Source organism: Petaurus breviceps, unplaced genomic scaffold (genome assembly GCF_028583685.1).
Source record: "Petaurus breviceps papuanus isolate PSGF00001 unplaced genomic scaffold, PetGlider_PUasm1.0 90779, whole genome shotgun sequence".
In the NCBI taxonomy this organism is placed as follows: Eukaryota; Metazoa; Chordata; class Mammalia; order Diprotodontia; family Petauridae; genus Petaurus; species Petaurus breviceps.
In genome coordinates this window covers 11,291,546-11,309,883 of record NW_027187344.1, presented here as the reverse complement: position 1 = coordinate 11,309,883, position 18,338 = coordinate 11,291,546, and the positions used below count along the sequence as shown (strand labels likewise).

General features: G+C 44.4%; 1 protein-coding gene across 1 annotated transcript in view; it reads right to left on the bottom strand.

Moving 5' to 3' along the window:
* The window catches only part of ENG (endoglin), a 41,024-nt gene that overhangs the window by 8,017 nt on the left and 14,669 nt on the right, over positions 1–18,338 (bottom strand). The window contains exons 3-8 of the mRNA XM_069069544.1: positions 8,844–8,984; positions 4,101–4,266; positions 2,713–2,875; positions 2,277–2,415; positions 1,600–1,777; positions 1,128–1,270 (exon numbers count right to left, since the gene is read on the bottom strand). Of these exons, the coding sequence (XP_068925645.1) occupies positions 1,128–1,270; positions 1,600–1,777; positions 2,277–2,415; positions 2,713–2,875; positions 4,101–4,266; positions 8,844–8,984 (930 nt within the window). The remainder of the gene's footprint in view (positions 1–1,127; positions 1,271–1,599; positions 1,778–2,276; positions 2,416–2,712; positions 2,876–4,100; positions 4,267–8,843; positions 8,985–18,338) is intronic.

Sequence of the window (18,338 nt, the reverse complement as noted above, 5' to 3'; positions counted from 1 at the left end):
TTTTTTTTTTTTTTTTTTGCCTTTTGGAGGGCAATTGGGGTTAAATAACTTGCCCAAGGTTACACGGCTGGTTTTTTTTGTGTGGGTGTTAAGTGTCTGAGCCTGGAACCTAACTCGGGTCCTCCTGACTCCAGGGCCTGCCCTTTACTCACTCACTGCACCACCTAGCCGCCCGTTAGAGGCAAGCATTTTTGAAGGGACATGTGGTCGAGGGAGAAGGTGGAGTGGGTGGGGGGCGGGATGGGATGGAGGGAGGTATAGTTGGTCTTTCACAATATTAACTACTATGGAGGAGATTTGAGTAACTACTTGAACAATCTATATTGAATTGCTTGTCTTCCCAGTGGGGGTGAGTGAGGAGGGAAGAAGGGAAAAAAAATCTGGAGCTCAAGGTTTTAAAAACAAATGTTTAAAAATTGTTTTTTTACGTGCAGCTAAGAAATAGGATATACACAAGTACTGGGGCCAAGAGACCCATCTTGCCTTACTAGAAAGTTAGGGCTGTAAAGGGGGAGGATTTAAGAGAGAACAGACTGAGGGAAGGGGTATATTCAGTAGGCTTGCTATTTTGGGGTGGGGGTAGGGGAAAGACAGGGAGAAAAAATTGTAACTCAAAATCTTGTGGAGATGAATGTTGAAAACTAAAAATAAATAACTTTTAAAAAAAGAAAAAAAATTAATCACAAACATTTATCAAGTGCCTAGAATGTGCTGAGCCCAAGGATCCAAAGACAAAAACCTGAAAAGACTTTCTACTTTCTAAGAGCTTTCATTCTATTGGGGAAGACAACACACACATGATAAGATATAGGATTTAAAGTATAGTTGGGGGATAAGACCAACACATAATTATAATATGTGATACTCATTGATGAGCATTACAGAGGTGCAAAATGAATTATTCCATGAGGCCTGAGGGAGAAGGTCATTCCCGGCAGGGAATCAAGGAAGACTTCATGGAAGAGACAGACATTTGAGTCAGATGTATTTTTGCCATCTGGCTACCGAGGCTGGTCCAAGTATTCCTGGATTTAATTTGTTTCTTCCCTGTCTCCAGACCAGCCTCAGACCCTAACTCTGCCTTCCACACTCTTCCCCATTCCCCACTCCCAAATACCTGCACATACCATCATAAATTCCTTCCTTAACACCAGAGTCATGCTGTCTGGGGAGCACTGGGGCAAAAGCAGGGAGCTCAGCAGAGGCAAATAACAAGTCATCATGGGTGGGGTTGTCAGCACTGGAGAAGGGGAGGTTTCTACCCTGGGAGCTGTAGGAAAAATCAGGAGATTAGGATGAGGAGCTCAACATTTTCAACTCCTTCCCACCCCAATTTCTATCTGGTTGCTCCGCAGAGAGTGGATTCAGGGGATGTTGGAATCATAACGGCCCTTAGAGACTTCATAATTTTATAGCCATAGAAGCTAAGACCCAAAAGATTGGTTCCAAGTCATACAGTGAGTTTTAAGAGCAGAATCAAGACTAAAACCAAGGCCTTCTGACCAGTCCAGACCACAAGGCTCTGGATCATGGCTGAACTTTGGGTAGGCCCAAGAGTTCCCAGAAGGGATCAAGAAGTCTTAGAGCAGGGAGTCTCACCACAACTTGGGGCCAACAGGGCAATGTGGCTGGCAGGGGGGATCTCCACGTAGGAGGCGATGATGCTAGCATTGAATTTCATCAGGGCTTCATTAAGTAGTTCCTGGTGTGTGTCGGAGAGGATGGAGCCAGGGATGTTCTTGTTGGGAAAGATCTTGAAGGAGTATTCACCTGTGGTCTGAGGTAGGGAGAGAGAGACAGAGAAAGACAGAGAAGGGGTGATGGGGAAGAAGGAAAGCAGGGATTGAGAGGGAAAAGAGAGAAGGGAGGAAGGCAGAGAAAGGAAGAAGCGAAGATAAAGGGTGAGAAGATGGAAGAGAAAGAGATCAAGGGAAGATGGAAAGGTAAATGCAGAAGAGAGGAGCAAAGACAGGAATGGGAGAGAAGAGAAAGGAGCACTGTACAGTGAAAACCATTTTCTTCCTTCTTACCCTTAGGCCCAAAGAGCTGGGAACCCTCCCCAGAGCTTCTTATCCTAAGCCCCTCTTTCCACAGCCCTTCCAATTCTAACAGTCTTTAACTCAGTAACCTTCCCCAAAGTGAATAAACTATATGGGGAAAACTGAGAGTTGGCTAAAATAGTTGACCTTATCCACACAGGGTATCAAGGAGTTAGCTCCCCCCATCCCTAGGTGAGAGGAAGACAGAGGAAGGAGGGGGTAGGAACCTGGGCTCACCCCGATCTGCACATTGTGGTTGGAGTCAATCAGCCAATTGACATTGGGAGGTCCCTGCAGGATCAGCACAGTCTCCAATGTGGGAGCTGGATTCCCCAAAGGGCAGCTCAGGTCCATCTTCACCTCCACTGTCTGAAGACTACAAGAACCCCCACCCCAATACCCACATAATTAGGCATAAGGAGGAGAGACCTCCTGGGAGAATATGTCCTGCCATTGGGAGTTGAGCAGTGGGACCATTTTATGGAGACTGGTGACAGAAATCATGTGAACAAGTCAGAAAAGCAGCAACCCCAGGGGCTGGGAGCAAGCTGTGATGAGCTGATAAAAGAGTGGAGTCACTGGCAGAGGTATGGGACCTTGGTGTAACAAATAGGAAGAACTCCAGGGAGACAAGAGGGGGGCCAGACTGGGGCCCCTGGGTTAGCTCCATTACCTGCTTGAGGAACCCTGTGTGACCTTCAGAATGTGAGCCACTTTCTTGCCCGGCACATTGCTGAAGCGACAGCCTCTGACCCCTTGTGCAATGGCCTCCCATGTTAGGGTGCTGCCCATGTTGAAGTCAGACTCTGGGACGCACGGGATTGTAGATGTTAGGGCTGAGGAGTTGATAGAGAGAATAGAGTTGAGAGGTCATCCAACCAGCCATGCATAGCTGCCCACCCACAGTGGGCTGAGGACCTCCCAAAGGAAGACAGATCTGGCCCAGCACAGCTACCAGCATGAAGGAAACTCTAAGCACCTTAAGAAGGGTGGGAGGACCAGTTAGTGAAAGTCTTGCCCTCCAGACAATAATGTCAAGGGTCTTGACTAGAAATCTGACGACCTGAGTGCTAGTCACAGCCCTACTACTAAGTTGCTGTATAACCTTGACCAAAACATTTTTACTTCTGAGTGTTTTGGTGTCTTCACCTGAAAGATGAGGGTTTATTCTAAAATATCTACAAGGGCTTTGCAATTTCTATGCATTGCCCTGGGGAGGCTGCTGGAGGGGGGGGTCCTGAGCTACTGGGAGCCTGGAGAGTGCTGACATCATGAACCTCTGCTGACATGGACACTGGACTGGGAATCAAAAGAGTTTAATTCAAGCTCTGGCTCTGCTGCTTCCTCTGTTCTTTCTGCTTACAGGGCAAAGAGACCTACTTCAATGCAATTTAGAATACGTCAGTAAAAAAATGTATTCTATATGCTAAGTTACAAGCCTGGGCCAGGAGCAGCAACACTTGGCACATATTGTGTCTCTGTGGGTCAAGGAGGCTTCTGACAATGAACAATTTCCTGCAAGTACTTGTACAAAACACACTTGGTCACGCTGGCTCACAATGGGACAATCACTGGCCTTGGGGGCAGTTTGTTGGGTTTCCAAGGGAATGGCTGCAAAGACTTTCTAATCAGTTGTTCTGATATTGTCTTCAAGGGTCTGAGAGAGGGTCTCTCTTCCGAGCCACACTTCGTGAAAAGCCGGGTAAAGGGAGGTATAACATTCAGGTTAGATGTGACTGTTTAACACATTTGAAAGAATTGGAAGTTACTCTAGAATGGTATTATTCATGTCAAGAAAAAGAAAAATGGGGCATCTCCCTCTGCCACCATACTGTGTATTGACTGCTAGCAAGTCGCTTCACCTTTTTTCCAGATCCCAGTTTCCTTTATCCTTGAAAAAAAACAACTGGGGAATGGGGGAGGGATCATGTTGAAGAAGACAGTTCCTAAGGTCTTATCCAGTTTTAGCAGTGGGTGTTAGCACTGCTACAAGGAAATGGAATGGGACTTGGAGAAAAGAAGGTTGGGCCTCAAGGAGGCCCCTCCCTTGAGGAAGCTGACCTTGGCCCACGTGGAGGACGATGCTCTGGGGGTCATCCATCTCTGCATACGAGGTAATGTCCCCATGGATTCTCTGGGCCCAGTTGAGAAGCTCGTCCATTTGGGAGAAGTCTGGTAAGAAACTGTAGTTGCTATATTGTTCTTGGAAGAAGACCTTTGTAGGATCCTAAGGAGATGAGAGAAATTCTCAGAAAGTTGCTCTTCTAAGCAGCGATATCCTGTGGAAAGGCTGTCAATACTGAGAAAAGCAGAGCCAAACCCAGGGCAAAGTGAGTGGAGTTTGACCCAGGGCATAAACATTTAGAGGGTTCTGATAGCACTTATGCTCTTTCAGTGAGGTAGAAACAGCTGAACTTAGCAGCTAGTTAGCACAAATGATTAATAAAAGCTGGAAGCTACCAGACAAGTTTCTTCTCCAGGGGTTGCCACACTGTGGTCTTCATGTGAGCTGTTCCAGTTGGCATTAATCTTTCTATGTATCAAAGTCTGTGGCTCACCCCCAGCTGAATGTGTTTTAATGTAGCAGAAGCTAGATTTGGAGCACTTCCCATGGAGTGGCATTTTTTGGCTCTATGGGGAGAGACGTAGACCCTGGTCCCTTGGAGGATATCCACCTACATTAGAAAGTTGCAGGTGCTTTTCTATCCTGCTTTCCTGGGCATATTTTGTGAAGTTTACCCTGAGGCATGGAAACATGTCAGTTCCAGCTCTGTTGAGGGGGCCAGACAACTGGTCTGTAAATCAGAGAGGCCGCTGATGGGGAGGACAAGCAGGGGTGTCCTAGAGCCAGCCTGGACCAGAAAGCCAATTGTTAAATTTTCAGTGTGAGCATTGACACCTGGGAAAGCAGAAAAAGCTACAAATCAGGATTTGATTTATTGGTTCGTTTTTTTTTTTTTTTATTATCCAGGCCTAAGAAAGTGATGGAGAAGATGTTAATATCTCAGATTAAACTTAAAAGTGTGTCTTCATAGGGAAAGCCAATTGTTAAACATTGACCAGCACATCCCTGCACAAGGGTTCTTCAACTGGAGTTAAAAAGTCAAGACTTTAATGTATACAGCCAGTCTATAACATCCCATCACCAAAGTGATGAGTCTGCCCCGGCCACTTTCTTTCTACTTCCCAAACTGCTCCCTGGGGACTTTCTTCCCCTCCTTTAAAAGACTGAGTGTTCATTTTAACCTGACCTCATATGCATGTTATGGGATGGAATTTACATTGTAGTCACCCTTAGGGATGACCCTGAGCCTGAACCCTCTCTGAAGGGCCCAGTTGCTCTCCAAGAAATATCTTGAATCTCTCCACCCCCATCCCTATTCCTGGAATCCTTAGGGGCTAGGGGCTAGGGGCTGGGGCCTAGGACAAGAAGGCAAAGGGAGAGATTAGCAGGAGGGCTGAGGATGAGAGGCTATTTCAATCCTTTGACCCTCATTTCCAAAGCACCTATGGTCTGCCCATCCACTAGCCTAACTAGAGCTCTCCTCAAAGCCTTGTGCTAGCTGCCATGGGAGAGCCAGAGAAAGGAAAGTCCTTGCCTGTGGGGTGCTTCCTGTCTACTTGGAGAGCTAAGAAAAGAACAATACCAGACAGAAGAGGCCCAAATGTTCTCTAAGTGGCATGGACAGAAGTGTAGTGAGAGCTCAGAGGCAGCAGTGGCCTCTCACGGAGGGGCCTGACTTCTTAAGCAGGATGAATGAGATTTAGAAAAGGAAGAATTTCACCTGAGAAGGGACAGCTGAGGGGCAGCTAGGGCCTTCAGGACCCTCCAATGAAAGATGAGCAAGGGGAAATGAAAGGGGTCAAACACCAGATTGATGAGTTATTCTTTAAAATTGAGGACAGAGCAACAGCTGTCTGAGGTGGTTTGGAAGCAGAGTTGGATTGGATGACGTCTGGAGGTCCCTTCTAGTCATAGGGCCATGTCAAGATTCCCCCATCTCCCAACTGGACCTGCTTCCATTAATTTCCACCCTCCCTCATCCTTGACCACTTCCCCTAGCTTCTTTCCCCCATACCCTAAGGGTCTTAGCATTTTCTGATGTATAGAAGGGGAGCAGCCCTCTGGTCCACAAAGAGATAAGCAAACCCCCTTGCAATGTATCCATCCCTTCTGAAGGTTAGCCTTGGGGTTTTTCCTTAACCCTCACCCCTATAGCCCCTATGTCTGTTAAATTCGATCAAGGCCAAGGGTAGAGAGGAAGTTGAAGGGGACCTCTTGTGGGAGACCCTGGTTGTGTGGTCCTGTCTTTTTTCAATTCTGGATTGAATTGAATTCAATTCAAGAAGTGGCATTCAGAAGTCATGCTCACGGCCCTGTATGAGTGCCCCGTAATACATCAGATACCAGTCACTGTTCCCGCCATTGTCTATTCGTCCAGGGTATTATTAGCCGCTGAGAGGAAGGTGTTTGGCTCCCCCCCTCCCCTGGGCACCAGGCCCCATAGCCCCAGCTGGAGCCAGAGTTGGCTAACACCTTCCTGCTCTGGACTTCAGGCCCCTTCTTATGTCCTCTGAGTCATTCTCAGATCCCTGCTGGCTTAGGGCTCAGATCACTCACCAGGGCAGGGGCAGGCTGCCAGCAGGCAAGAAAATTGCCCAAGGAGGACTAAGGGGAGGGAGTATGTAGCTCCACATGTCCCAAGATGCTCTGGCAGAAAGCATCCATTTAAGAGCCCTGGGGTCTAGTTCTGGCTTTGCCATGGAGTGACCTTGAACAAGCCCATGCCCAGATCTGGGTTTCAGTTTCCCCATCTAATATGAAGGGGTCAAACTACATGGTATCGGAGGACTTTACCTTTCTGGTGAAAGATAACAGACTCTGATTTGCTATTTACTGTCTGATTCCCCCTCCCATTCCTGAACACATACCTTTCAATCTGTCTCTGACCCTCTCTCAGCCTTTTCTTATGTTTTTTTCTGTCTTTTCCCCCTTCCCTTTCTGGCCCCCACCATCTTTTCCTGCTATTCATTTTTTTTCTGTTTCTTTGTGTCTTTCTTTTTTCTCTACTTTATCTGTCTCTCATCTCTCTAGTTCTCTCTCTAGTGCGCTCTCCCCCCCTCCAATCATCTCTCTCCTCCATCCCCCTCCTCCCCCTTATGTTGTTTCTTCTGAGATCAGCAGCTGCTAATATCTGTTGGCAGGGGGAAGCAATCCTAGCTGTGGGAGACAGGGAGTTTCACTGAGTCTGGAGGACAGAGATTGAGGTTCTGTCCAGTTCTTCCAGACTCTCTCTCAGCACTTGGCTTAAGAGTCTGAGCCAGCTGTTCCTCAGCTTGCCTGTTTATGTGCCTCCTTGGCGTGTATCTTGTGTCTTCTGTGTCTCAGCTATTAGATTAATTGGTCCCCAAAGGCAGTTTTGGTCTAATGGAAAGAGCATTGGATTTGAAGTGAGTCAATTTTCAATCCTGCCTCTGATGCTTATTAGCTAATATAATGAAGAACAAATCACTAAGCTTCTCTGAGTCTCAGTTTCCTAACTTGTAGAATGGGGATAATAACACATATAGTGCTTACCTCATAAGAGGATTATTATGAGGCTCAACTGAGATAATGTTTAAGTGCTCTGTAAACCTTAAAATGTTATAAATGTGAGTTTTTATTAGAATGTAAGTTTCTTGAGGGCAAGGACTGTTTTTCTTTTCTTTTTTTCTTGTCTTTCAGTTCCCAGCATTTGGTACAGTGTCAGGCACATAGTGAGTGATTTAAATAATGCTTCTTGATTGATCCATTAGCCTAACTAGAGCTGTCCAACAATAGAATGTGCTGCCTTGTGGAATGAGCCCCCAAGGGAGGTGTTTAAGCAGATACTGAATGACTAGTCAGAGATGCTTGCAGAAGGCATTCTTGTCCTGGGTGGGCTGTTGGACTAAATGACTTTTAAGGTCCCTTTCTAACACTGGTATCCTAAGATTCTTTGAGTTTATGGTCCTACAACTTTCTCTCCTCTTACCTTTCACCCTTCCTCCCCCCTTCTCAGCCCACCCCCAAGGGCTAAGTCTGGAGATGGTGGTAGAGGATCTAACCAAGGATGAAATGAGAGTGAGAGGTTTGAAGAATCTCTAACTAAATTCACTTTGTGTGAAAAGGGACCCTAGAAATCACCATTTGGAGAGGCAACAATAATCTTTCACATTTGTGTTGTGCATTTTAACTTTTTCAAGAACTCTCATGCCTTACTTAGAATTTCATAGAATCAACTCACTAGGACATTGAACACATCTGGTCCAGGGGTTCTTAGCTTGAGGTATGCAAATTTGTTTTCTTAAGGATTTTGATAAATATATTTCATTGTAATTGGTTTCCTTTGTAATCCTATGTATTTTATTTGATGCATCTTAAAATATTATTGGGGGAGTGCATAGGTTTCACCATATGCTAAAGGGGTCTATGACAGCAACCTAAACTAATCCAACCTCATTTGACAAGTGAGTAAACTGACTCTCAGGAAGGGAGTGTGCTTTGTCCATGGTCACAAAGGGTCTTAATGATCATATCAACTATAATCTCATTTGATCTGGCTCTATAAGGTAGGTCAGGCCTAGATTATGGTATTTGCTTTTCTGGGAGCAAAAATAAAGTATGAAGAGATTTGAGACAGTAAATAATAAGACAGAGACCCAAGGACATAGAGATATACCTTAATCAAGGCTGCAGCCAATATTTCCTCCCTGTATCTGTCCAGATGGGACCTACCTGTCCCTCTTGCCAACCTTCCCATGACTCTTGCCCAAAGCCCTTACCAAGGAAAGGTTGACTGGGATTTCTGGGTCCTGCAGCAAGAGAATAATGGGACTCTGGACATTGAGGATAACATGGACATCTCCAGGCTGTGGGACATTCTCCTTGCTGACCTGAATAGTCAGCTTCAATTCTGAGACACCCTGGGAAAAAAAGAGATAGACAGAAAGATAAAGAGACAAAGACAACAGTCAGAGCTCACATGGCAACCAAAGTTAGCTCTTCTGAGGGTACAATGAGAGGTTCTCCCTCTGATTTGTGGGGATACATTTCCAACCCCTTCCTTCCTATGCCCCTGGCATTGCTTAGCAGTCTAGAGGAGGTAGAGTAGTGGAGATTACATTGGATTTGGAGTCAGAAAAAATGACTTTGCCACTCATTCCTGTGTGACCATGTGTCAAATGTCAGTGTTGGGGCAGGGAGCTCTAGGTAGACAGGCAGGGGACGCCGAGCACAGAATGCTGCGCAGAGTATCAGATGTGGGCACTGCGTGGGATGTTTTTGCTAATTCTTTTTCTTTTGCACAAAGAAAGGTTCAATCTGAATGGAGGCATTGAAATGGCTATGTTATAAAGACAGAAGGTGTCTTTAAATAAAACGTATTTAAAGATAAATTGAGGAGGATTAAACTAGATGTTGTCTAAATTCCCTTCCAAATCCTATGACCCAATGATGGAGAATAAGGTAGACCATTTAACTGGTCCTAAAAAAGATGTGTATATATGTGTATCACAATACACAGATATACATATAATATACCTACATGTACACACACATGCCAACACACACCAGTACACATACAATATACCTGCATGTACATATCAATTCCAGTATATACATATATGTATGTTCACATACATATACACGTGTGTGTACACAATATTGTGTAGCCTTGATTTGAAGCCTATTTCTGAGGTATATAAGTATGGAATTATACATGTGTTATAAATATATTATACACACGTGTACCTATACATCTGTACACACATATGCATTGTGTACGCATGCTTACATATATACTCCTTGAGTTTTTGGTTTTGCTTTGTTTCTACTGCATCAAGGCATAGAGCCTTGCGTACAGTAGGAATTTAATAAATGCTTGTTGAATGAATAAATGAACATATACAGAACCAGTACATAATCCCCCTCACAACTAGAGACAAAGGGAGAAGAAGTCTTCTTCTACACCCTCCCCAGACTTTTGGGGGCTACTTTGGATATTCATTATAACCAGATCTCACTTCAATAAATGTGTAGAGTAATGTATAGTGTTTGGGTGAGGAAGCTGCAATGATTTCCCCCACAAACTGGGGATCCTTGAGCCCTACACTGTCCTAGGAATCATCAGAGAATCAATTCTCAGGTCTCAGGTCACTCCAGTGGTAAAAATCTGAGCATGAGCTGTAATACCAATTGTAACCTGGTGAGGTGAGACTGGAACATGAAAATACATTTGCCAGTTACATGAAATTTTGTTTTTGTTCAATTATTTCAGCTGTGTCTGACTCTTTGCAACCCCATTTGGAGTTTTTTTGGCAAAGATCGTGGAGTAGTTTGTCATTTCCTTTTCCAGCTCATGTTACAGATAAGGAAACTGAGGCAAACAGAATTAAGAGACCTCCCCAGGGTCACACAGCTAACAAGTGTCTGAGGCCAGATTTGAACTCAGGAATATGAGCCTTCCTGACTAAAGACAACTAGATTTGGAATCAGGAAGATCTGAGTTCAAGTTTTGACTTCTGCATTTAATAAAGTATATGTTCCTGGTCACTTAAGTGCTCTGAGACTCACTTTCCTGACTTGTAAAGTGGAGATAATCACATATGCCCTGTATGATGACAGGCAGTAGTGAGACAGTAGAGAGCTGGACTTGGTGGGAAGATGAAGATTTGATTCCCCTCCACTCCCTGCTACATACTAGCTGTGTGATGTTTGACAAGTCACTAAAACTGTCTGTGCTCTAGGCAACTCTTAACAAAAAAAATTTATTTTTGGCATTCATTTTTTTAAATTTTGAGTTCCAAATTCTCTCCCTCTCTCCAGCCCCTCCCCCCACCTACTGAGAAGGCAAGCAACACTGCGTTAACTATACATGTGAAATCATGCAAAACATTTCCCCATATTAACGATGGTGCAAAATAAAACAAGAAAAGTACAATGAAAAAAATATGCTCCAATGACACTCAGAGTTCATGAGTTCTCTTTCTGGAAGTGGACAGCATTTTTCACTGTGAGTCATTTGGAATTGTCATGACTCATTGCATTGACCAGAGAAGCTGAGTTGTTCACAGTTGATCATCATTACAATATTACTGTTACTGTGTACAATGTTTTCCTGGTTATGCTCACTTCACTTTGTAACGGTTCATATAAGTCTTTCCAGATTTTTCTGAAACCATCTCTATAAGCAGCTCTTTAAGGTGCAGTTAAATGGATACAGTGGATAGAGCATTGGGCCTGCAGTCAGGAAGAACTGAGTTCAAATCTGACCTCAGACACTTACTAGCTGTGTGATCCTGGGCAAGTCATTTAACCCTGTTTGCCTCAGTTTCCTTATCTGTAAAATGATCTAGAAAAGGAAATGGCGAACCATTCCAGTATCTTTGCCAAGAAAACCCCAAATGGAGTCACAAAGAGTTGGACATGACTAATCAACTAAATAGTAACAAAGGAGGTGCCAACCCACACTGGTAGAGGGAACTTTCACATCCTCAAAATCCCTATACTCAGAAATCATAACTCCAGTTCAGTAGTGTGCTGATAAATGTTTAACAACTGACTCCCCAAGGGGGGAAAAAGTGTACAAAGGACACACTTTTAAGTTTAATCTACTTTAGCAGATTAGCATTTTTCATCACTTTCTGAAGTCTAGACAAATCAATGAAACAATCTATAATAAACCAATAAACCAAGCCCTGATTTGTAGTATTGGAAGACGTTTGAGGCATAAATACTTCCACTGAAAATTTAACAACTGGCTTTCCAGAGCCAGCAATTAACCCTGGTCCAGTTCCTATCTCACACTTGCATTGAGTTGTCAAGATTAAAGCACCATTTTGTACAGGGTATCTGTAAAGCCTGGTCACATAGGATATCTCATTAACTATGCATATTTTTAAGAAATGAAGTGAATGAAATTTTCAACAACATTTTATTTAATTAGCATAAATGAGATTTCATAGGAAGACATAGGAGACATATAATCTCATTAATTAAATTAATCTCATTAATATGGAAAATAGTCCCCAATAGCTAATAAAAGCTTTTATTCCATATGAAATTGTCATAGCTAAAATTTATGCTAATTAAATTAAATGTTGTTGAAAATTTCATTAATTTCATTTCTTGAAAACATGCATAGTTAATGAGATTTCCTATGTGTCCAGACTTTAGGGATACCCTGGATAGTGAACTTTCTGTGTGACCAGCTCTGTGTCAGGTACTGTGAGGTATACACTGCAGTCTATAACATGTGGCCTGCCCACACAGAGCTTTCAGTTTTCTCCGAGAGACAAAAACAAGCACTTTTTTGGCACCATGAAAGGAATTAGAATTAAGAGCAGGAAAGATTCAGGATTGGGGCACTGAGTACAGAGCTGTCTGCCATACCTTAGGAAGGGCTCTGCCAGACTGGAGGCTGGCCATAAAGGGCAAACCAGGATGATGAGTGAACTCATAACGGTGCCAAAGAGGGATTGGAAATGAAGGAACTGGGGCAATTAAGCCTGGAGAACACTCAGGGAGAAGATAGCTGTCTTCCACACTGGAAGGGCTATCAGTCTCGTTCTGATTGGCCCCAGAGTACTAAATGAGGAGTAATGGATGAGAGCGTCAGAAAGGCAGATTTCATCTCAACACAAAAAACCTCCAACTACCCAACAATGGGAAAGGGTACCTGCGCAGCACTCTATTTCCTGGTGCTCTTGAAAGTGGAGCCTGGATGACCACCTGGTAGGTATGGAGTAGAGGGGATTTCTGCTGTGCCTCGGGTGGGCCCTCAGACAGACTGACAAGCATTTACTAAGCACTTTTTGTTGTTCATTTGTGTCTGCCTTGTCATATCCCATATGTGGTTTTCTTGGCAAAGATACTAGAGTGGTTTGCCATTTCCCTTTCCAGTGGATGAAGGTAAAGAGAAATTAAATGACCTGTGGGATGGCTAGGTAGTGCAGTGGATAGATCACCGGCCCTGGAGTCAGGAGGACCTGAGTTCAAATCCAGCCTCAGACACTTAACATTTAGTAGCTGTGTGACCTTGGGCAAGTCACTTAACCTCAATTACCCTGCTCTCCCCACTCCAAAAAAAAAAAAAAGAAATTAAATGACCCGACCAGTGTCAGACAGCTAGTGAGTCTCTGAGGTCACATCACAGGGGATACAAAGAAAGGGAAAACAAATAGTCCCTACCCTCACAATATATACATTTAGTTAGACAATAAGCATTTATTAAATGCCTGCTATATGGCATGTACTGTGCTAAGCACTGAGAATACAAAAAAGGGCAAAAGACAGTCCCTGCTCTCTAGGAAGATGATCTCAGGGGAAAGTTAGTGAGGTGGAGGTAAGGGGACCAGAAGATGCATGCAGGATTTGATCTGAGTTTTGAAGGAAGCCAGGGAAGCTAAGAGGCAGAGAGGAAGGGACTGTGTTATGGGAATGGGGGTGAGGTGGGGAGGGATATACAGGGAGTACAAATGCATGGAGGTGGAAGACGAGTGGTTGTGTGTGTGAGGAACAGAAAGGAGGCCATTGTAGCTAGATGATAAAGTGCAGGGAGTGGGGTAAGATGTAAGAAGATTGGAAAGGTAGGAAGAGGTCAGGTTGTGGAGGGGGGCGGGGGGGACATACAGAGCCGAGGCAGAAGGCCAGTGCCAGCCAGGCTGCATCAGGCCTGTCTGCCAGCCTGGGGATCACAGAACCTGCAGGGCAGGAGGAGGAAGAGGAGCACATGACCCTCAGAGCATTGCTGTGAGCCCTGGGGATCACAGCGAAGAACCCATTCATGTCCTCAGGAAGCCTGCGGGTGACCAAGATGAACTCAGCCGTAGCAAGTTTATCATCTGGGGCAATGAAGGCTGTCTGCCCAAGAGCTGGACACTGCTGACAGTGCAGGGGCCAGGACTCTCATGTCACCCCTTCCTCTCACTCTGTCATTGGAGATTTTTAGAAAAAGTCACCTGGGAAAATCCCTAAGAGTTGGTAGCAGAATGTTGATCTTACTGTTCACAGGATCCTAGAATGTTAGGGCTGGAAAGTACCAGTCCCCCATTTTACAGAGAGGGCAACTGAGACTTATCGGGGTTGAAGCAACACAACAAGGGAACAAGGCGGTAAACACAGTGGTAAAGCAGGACTGCCTGCAGATGAATCATTTCATAGAAACACAAAGAGCACCTTCAGAGTAAAGGAGATGTGTTTGCTGGTACTGGCCTGACTTGCATACGTGCATTAGCACTCTCACTGAGGCAGCTTGGCATAGGGAATAGAGAGCTAGACTTGGAGTTGGGAAGACCTGGGTACAAATCTTGCCTTTGACATTTGCTAACTGTGTGACCCTGGGAAAGTCACTTAACCTCTCCCTGTCTCAAGTAATTCTTTAAGAATCAGATGACCTCAGTGAATACAGCACCGGCCCTGGAGTCAGGAGGATCTGAGTTTAAATGTGGTCTCAGACACTTAACACAAAAAATTAGCCATGTGACCTTGGGCAAGTCACTTAACCCCAATTGCCCTCCAAAAAACAGAGAATCGGATGACCTCTATGGTCTCTTCTAGGAGGCACAGTGGATAGAGTGCCAGTCCTTATGTCAGGAAGATATGAATTCAAATCTAGTCTCAGACACTTCCTAGCTGTGGGACCCTGGATAAGTCACTTAACCCTCAGTTTCCTCATCTGTAAAATGAGCTGGAGAGGGAAATGACAAACCACTCCATTATCTTTGCCAAGAAAATCTCAAACAGGGTATGAAGAGTCAAACATTTCTGAAACAACTGAACAAGAACACTGACAGTGAGGTTGGTTCCGTGTGTTGGGTTTCTTGAGCCTAGCCCTAATAGATGCCTGGCAGCAGAAAGCCTCCCCCTGCACCCCCCATGCCATGATCCCGGTTAGGCTCATGTGACTTCCAGAAGGGAAAATGAGAGCTCCAGACCAGGCCTCCAGGCCCCTGCCTGACCCTAGGGTTCTCTCCCTCCCCCCCAGGCCATGTGGGGCCTCCGTTTCTATTTTTATTGCCTGTGTTTTCCAGAGACCATTGTTGATGGACCCAGCAACTGCGGGAAAGGGAATTTTGTCTCTCTGTCTTCTGCAAGTTGGGAGTCACTTATAGAAAGCAGCTTCCAGTAATTCTTCTAGGAGTGGAGCCATGTGGCTGGTCCTCCTCCCTCTCCCCTTCCAGGTTCCCTCCCACCCAAGCTCAGTCAGGAGCCGGCTGTCTGTCAGCCCCAACCCAGACACCAACAAGCTGTTGCTCACCAAGCCCCTGGGGCTCTGATTCCCGTCTCGTCTGACCATCCAGAGAAGCAGCAGAATGCAGGGAAGAAATACATCACATTCTAGCCTCAGCTCTGCCACAGACTCACTGTGCGACCTCGGCAAGTCACTACACCTTGGGCCTCAGTCTTCTCATCAGGAGAATGGGAAGAACCACAAAAGCTCACATGTGTGGGATGTTTTAAGGTTTTCCAAAGTACTTTACATATATAGTCTTATGAACTTTCCCCTCACACATTAAAAGTAGTAATAACAATAGCTAGCCTTTAACCTTGCTTAAAGGTTTGCAAAATCTTCTACAAATATTACCTCATTTTGTCCTCACAAGAGCTCTGGGAAGGAGGTGTTATTGTTACCTTCATTCTGTCAGTGATGAAACTGAGGTGGAGAGAGGCCAAGAGACTTGACCAGCTAGTAAGTGTCTGAGGCCACATTCGAATGCAGGTCTCCCCAGCTCCAAGTCCAGTGCTCTATGCACTGTCCACACCGCCTCCTGCAGCCTGCTGTACTTGAATATTTTGTTGTTCAGTCATTTTCAGTCATAGCCAGCTCTCTGTGACCCCATTTGGAGTTCTCTTGGCAAAGATACTGGTGTGGTTTGCCATTTCCTTCTCCAACCCATTTTATAGATGAGGAAACTGAGGCAAACTGGGTGAAGTGGCTGTCTCAGGGTCACATAGCTAGTAAGTGTCTGGGGCCAAATTTGAACCCAGGTCCTCCTGACTCCAGGTTCAGCCTTCTATTCACTGTGCCACCTAGATGCCCAACAGAATAATATGAAACCCCTCTAATAATCGCATTCCTGCCGACAAGGGTCCTTGTCAGGAGGAGGTAACATAGGGGAACATTGTTGTCTGTCCTTTGTTCTTGAAGAGGACCATGACATCAGGAAAGTGATATCCTGACTTTCAGGTGAATTGGATTTAAGTAACACAGGGCTGTGCAAAGTCACCAGTCTCACTCTCTCCTCTGGAGCCAAGATACAGATCAGGATAACTGGAGATGGACCCCAATACTTTCCACACTGTAAGAGGATGTCAAGTACTCTACCTGTCAACAGGAAGACCTGAGTTCAAATCCAGCCTCAGACACTTACTATGTGATCCTGGGCAAGTAACTTAACCTCTGCTTACCTCAGTTTCCTCATCTATAAAATGGGGAAAATAATAGCTTCTCATAGAACTATTGTGAATGGAGGTATCTAACACAGCCTCTTTTTTAAGAATAAAATGAGGGGCGGCCAGGTAGCACAGCGAGTAAGAGCACCGGCTCCAGTGTCGGGATGACCTGGATCAAATCCGGTCTCAGATACTCAGCACCACACCCAGAAATAATAACTGGCCGTGTAACCTTGAGCAAGTTACTTAACCCCAATTGCTTTAAAAAAAAAAAAAGAATAAAATGAAATTGGGAAATATTTATCAAAATAAATTAAAATATAATAAAACATGTATAACATATTTTAAAACTAAGTGGGTATGTAGCTCACAGGGATCCGTTGGCATAAATTAGTGACCCCTGTTTTTACTTCAATTTAACACCACTGGTAGTTAAGATTAAATGCGATAATATTTGCAAAGATATTTCTTGAACCTTAACAGCTATGTAAATGCTAACTTATTTTTAGCTTTTTTTTTTTTTGCTTATTGGAGGGAAGGTAGGGCAATTGGGGTTAAGTGACTTGCCCAAGGTCACATGGCTAGTAAGTGCTAAATGGCTGAGGCCAAATTTGAACTCAGGTCCTCCTGACTCCAGGGCTGGTGCTCTATTCACTGTGCCACCTAGCCTCCCCTTAGCTATTATTTTTATCACTATTATTGTTATTGTATCAGTTAGAAACATAGTGTAATAGTTAGAGAACTGACCTCTAAGCGTGGAAGACCTGGGTTCAGGTCCTGCCTCTAATAATAAATAATAATAATAATGGCTCTATTGGTGGAATTGTGAACCAGCCATTCTGGAGAGCAATTTGGAACCATGCCCAAAGGGCTAGAACACTGTACATACCCTTTGACCCAGCGATACCACTACTAGGTCTGTGTCCCAAAGAGATAAAAAACAAAAAGGGAAAGGGCCTATATGTACACAAATATTTGTAGCAGCTCTATCCATGGTGGCAAAGAATTGGAAACTGAGGGGATGCCCATCAACTGAGGAATGGCTGAACAAGCTATAGCACATAATGATTGTGATGGAATGCTATTGTGCTATAAGACATGATGAAAGGGATGGGTTCAGAAAAACCTGAGAAGACTTATATGAACTGATGCAAAGTGAAGTGAGCAGAACCAGGAGAACATTGTACATAGTAACAGCAGCATTGTCATGATAATCAGCTATGAAAGACTTAGCTGCTCTGATCAAGACAATGATCCAACACAATTCTGAAGGACTTGTGAGGAACAATGCTATCCATCTTCAGAGAGAGAACTGATGAAGTCTGAGTACAGATTGAAGCATGATTTTTCCATTTTTAATTTTTCTTTTTGCAACATGGTTAATAAGGAAATGTGTTTTGCATGCATTTTTTATACGTCTTCACATGTATAATTGATATCATGTTGCTTGCCTTCTCAGTGGATGGGGGAGGGGCTGGAGAGAAGGAGAGAATTTGGGACTCAAAAAAAATTTTAAATGAATGGTAAAAATAAATAAATGATCCTTTTTTTTTTTTAAGTAATTAATGGCTGTGTTACTCTGGGCAAAGCACTCAACCTCCTGGCTCTCTATGTAACTCTGAGTGTTACAGAGAATGTACCAATCTGTATTGGTAGAGGGAGTGTCCTTACCTGGGAATTCCCTATACCAGTGAATTCTCTATTCATATCCCAGTTGGCCCCAGGGGAGGTGGCAGGAATCCCCTACTCCCTTGCCTGAGGACTAGAAGGAGCCTTCTCTGTTCTGTTTTTTTTGACAGGATTGGCCATTGTCATCAAGAATGAGTCACTGTCTTATTATCAGAAAATCCTCAAATCTCAGCATTTCCAGCCAATGTTGCTCAAGG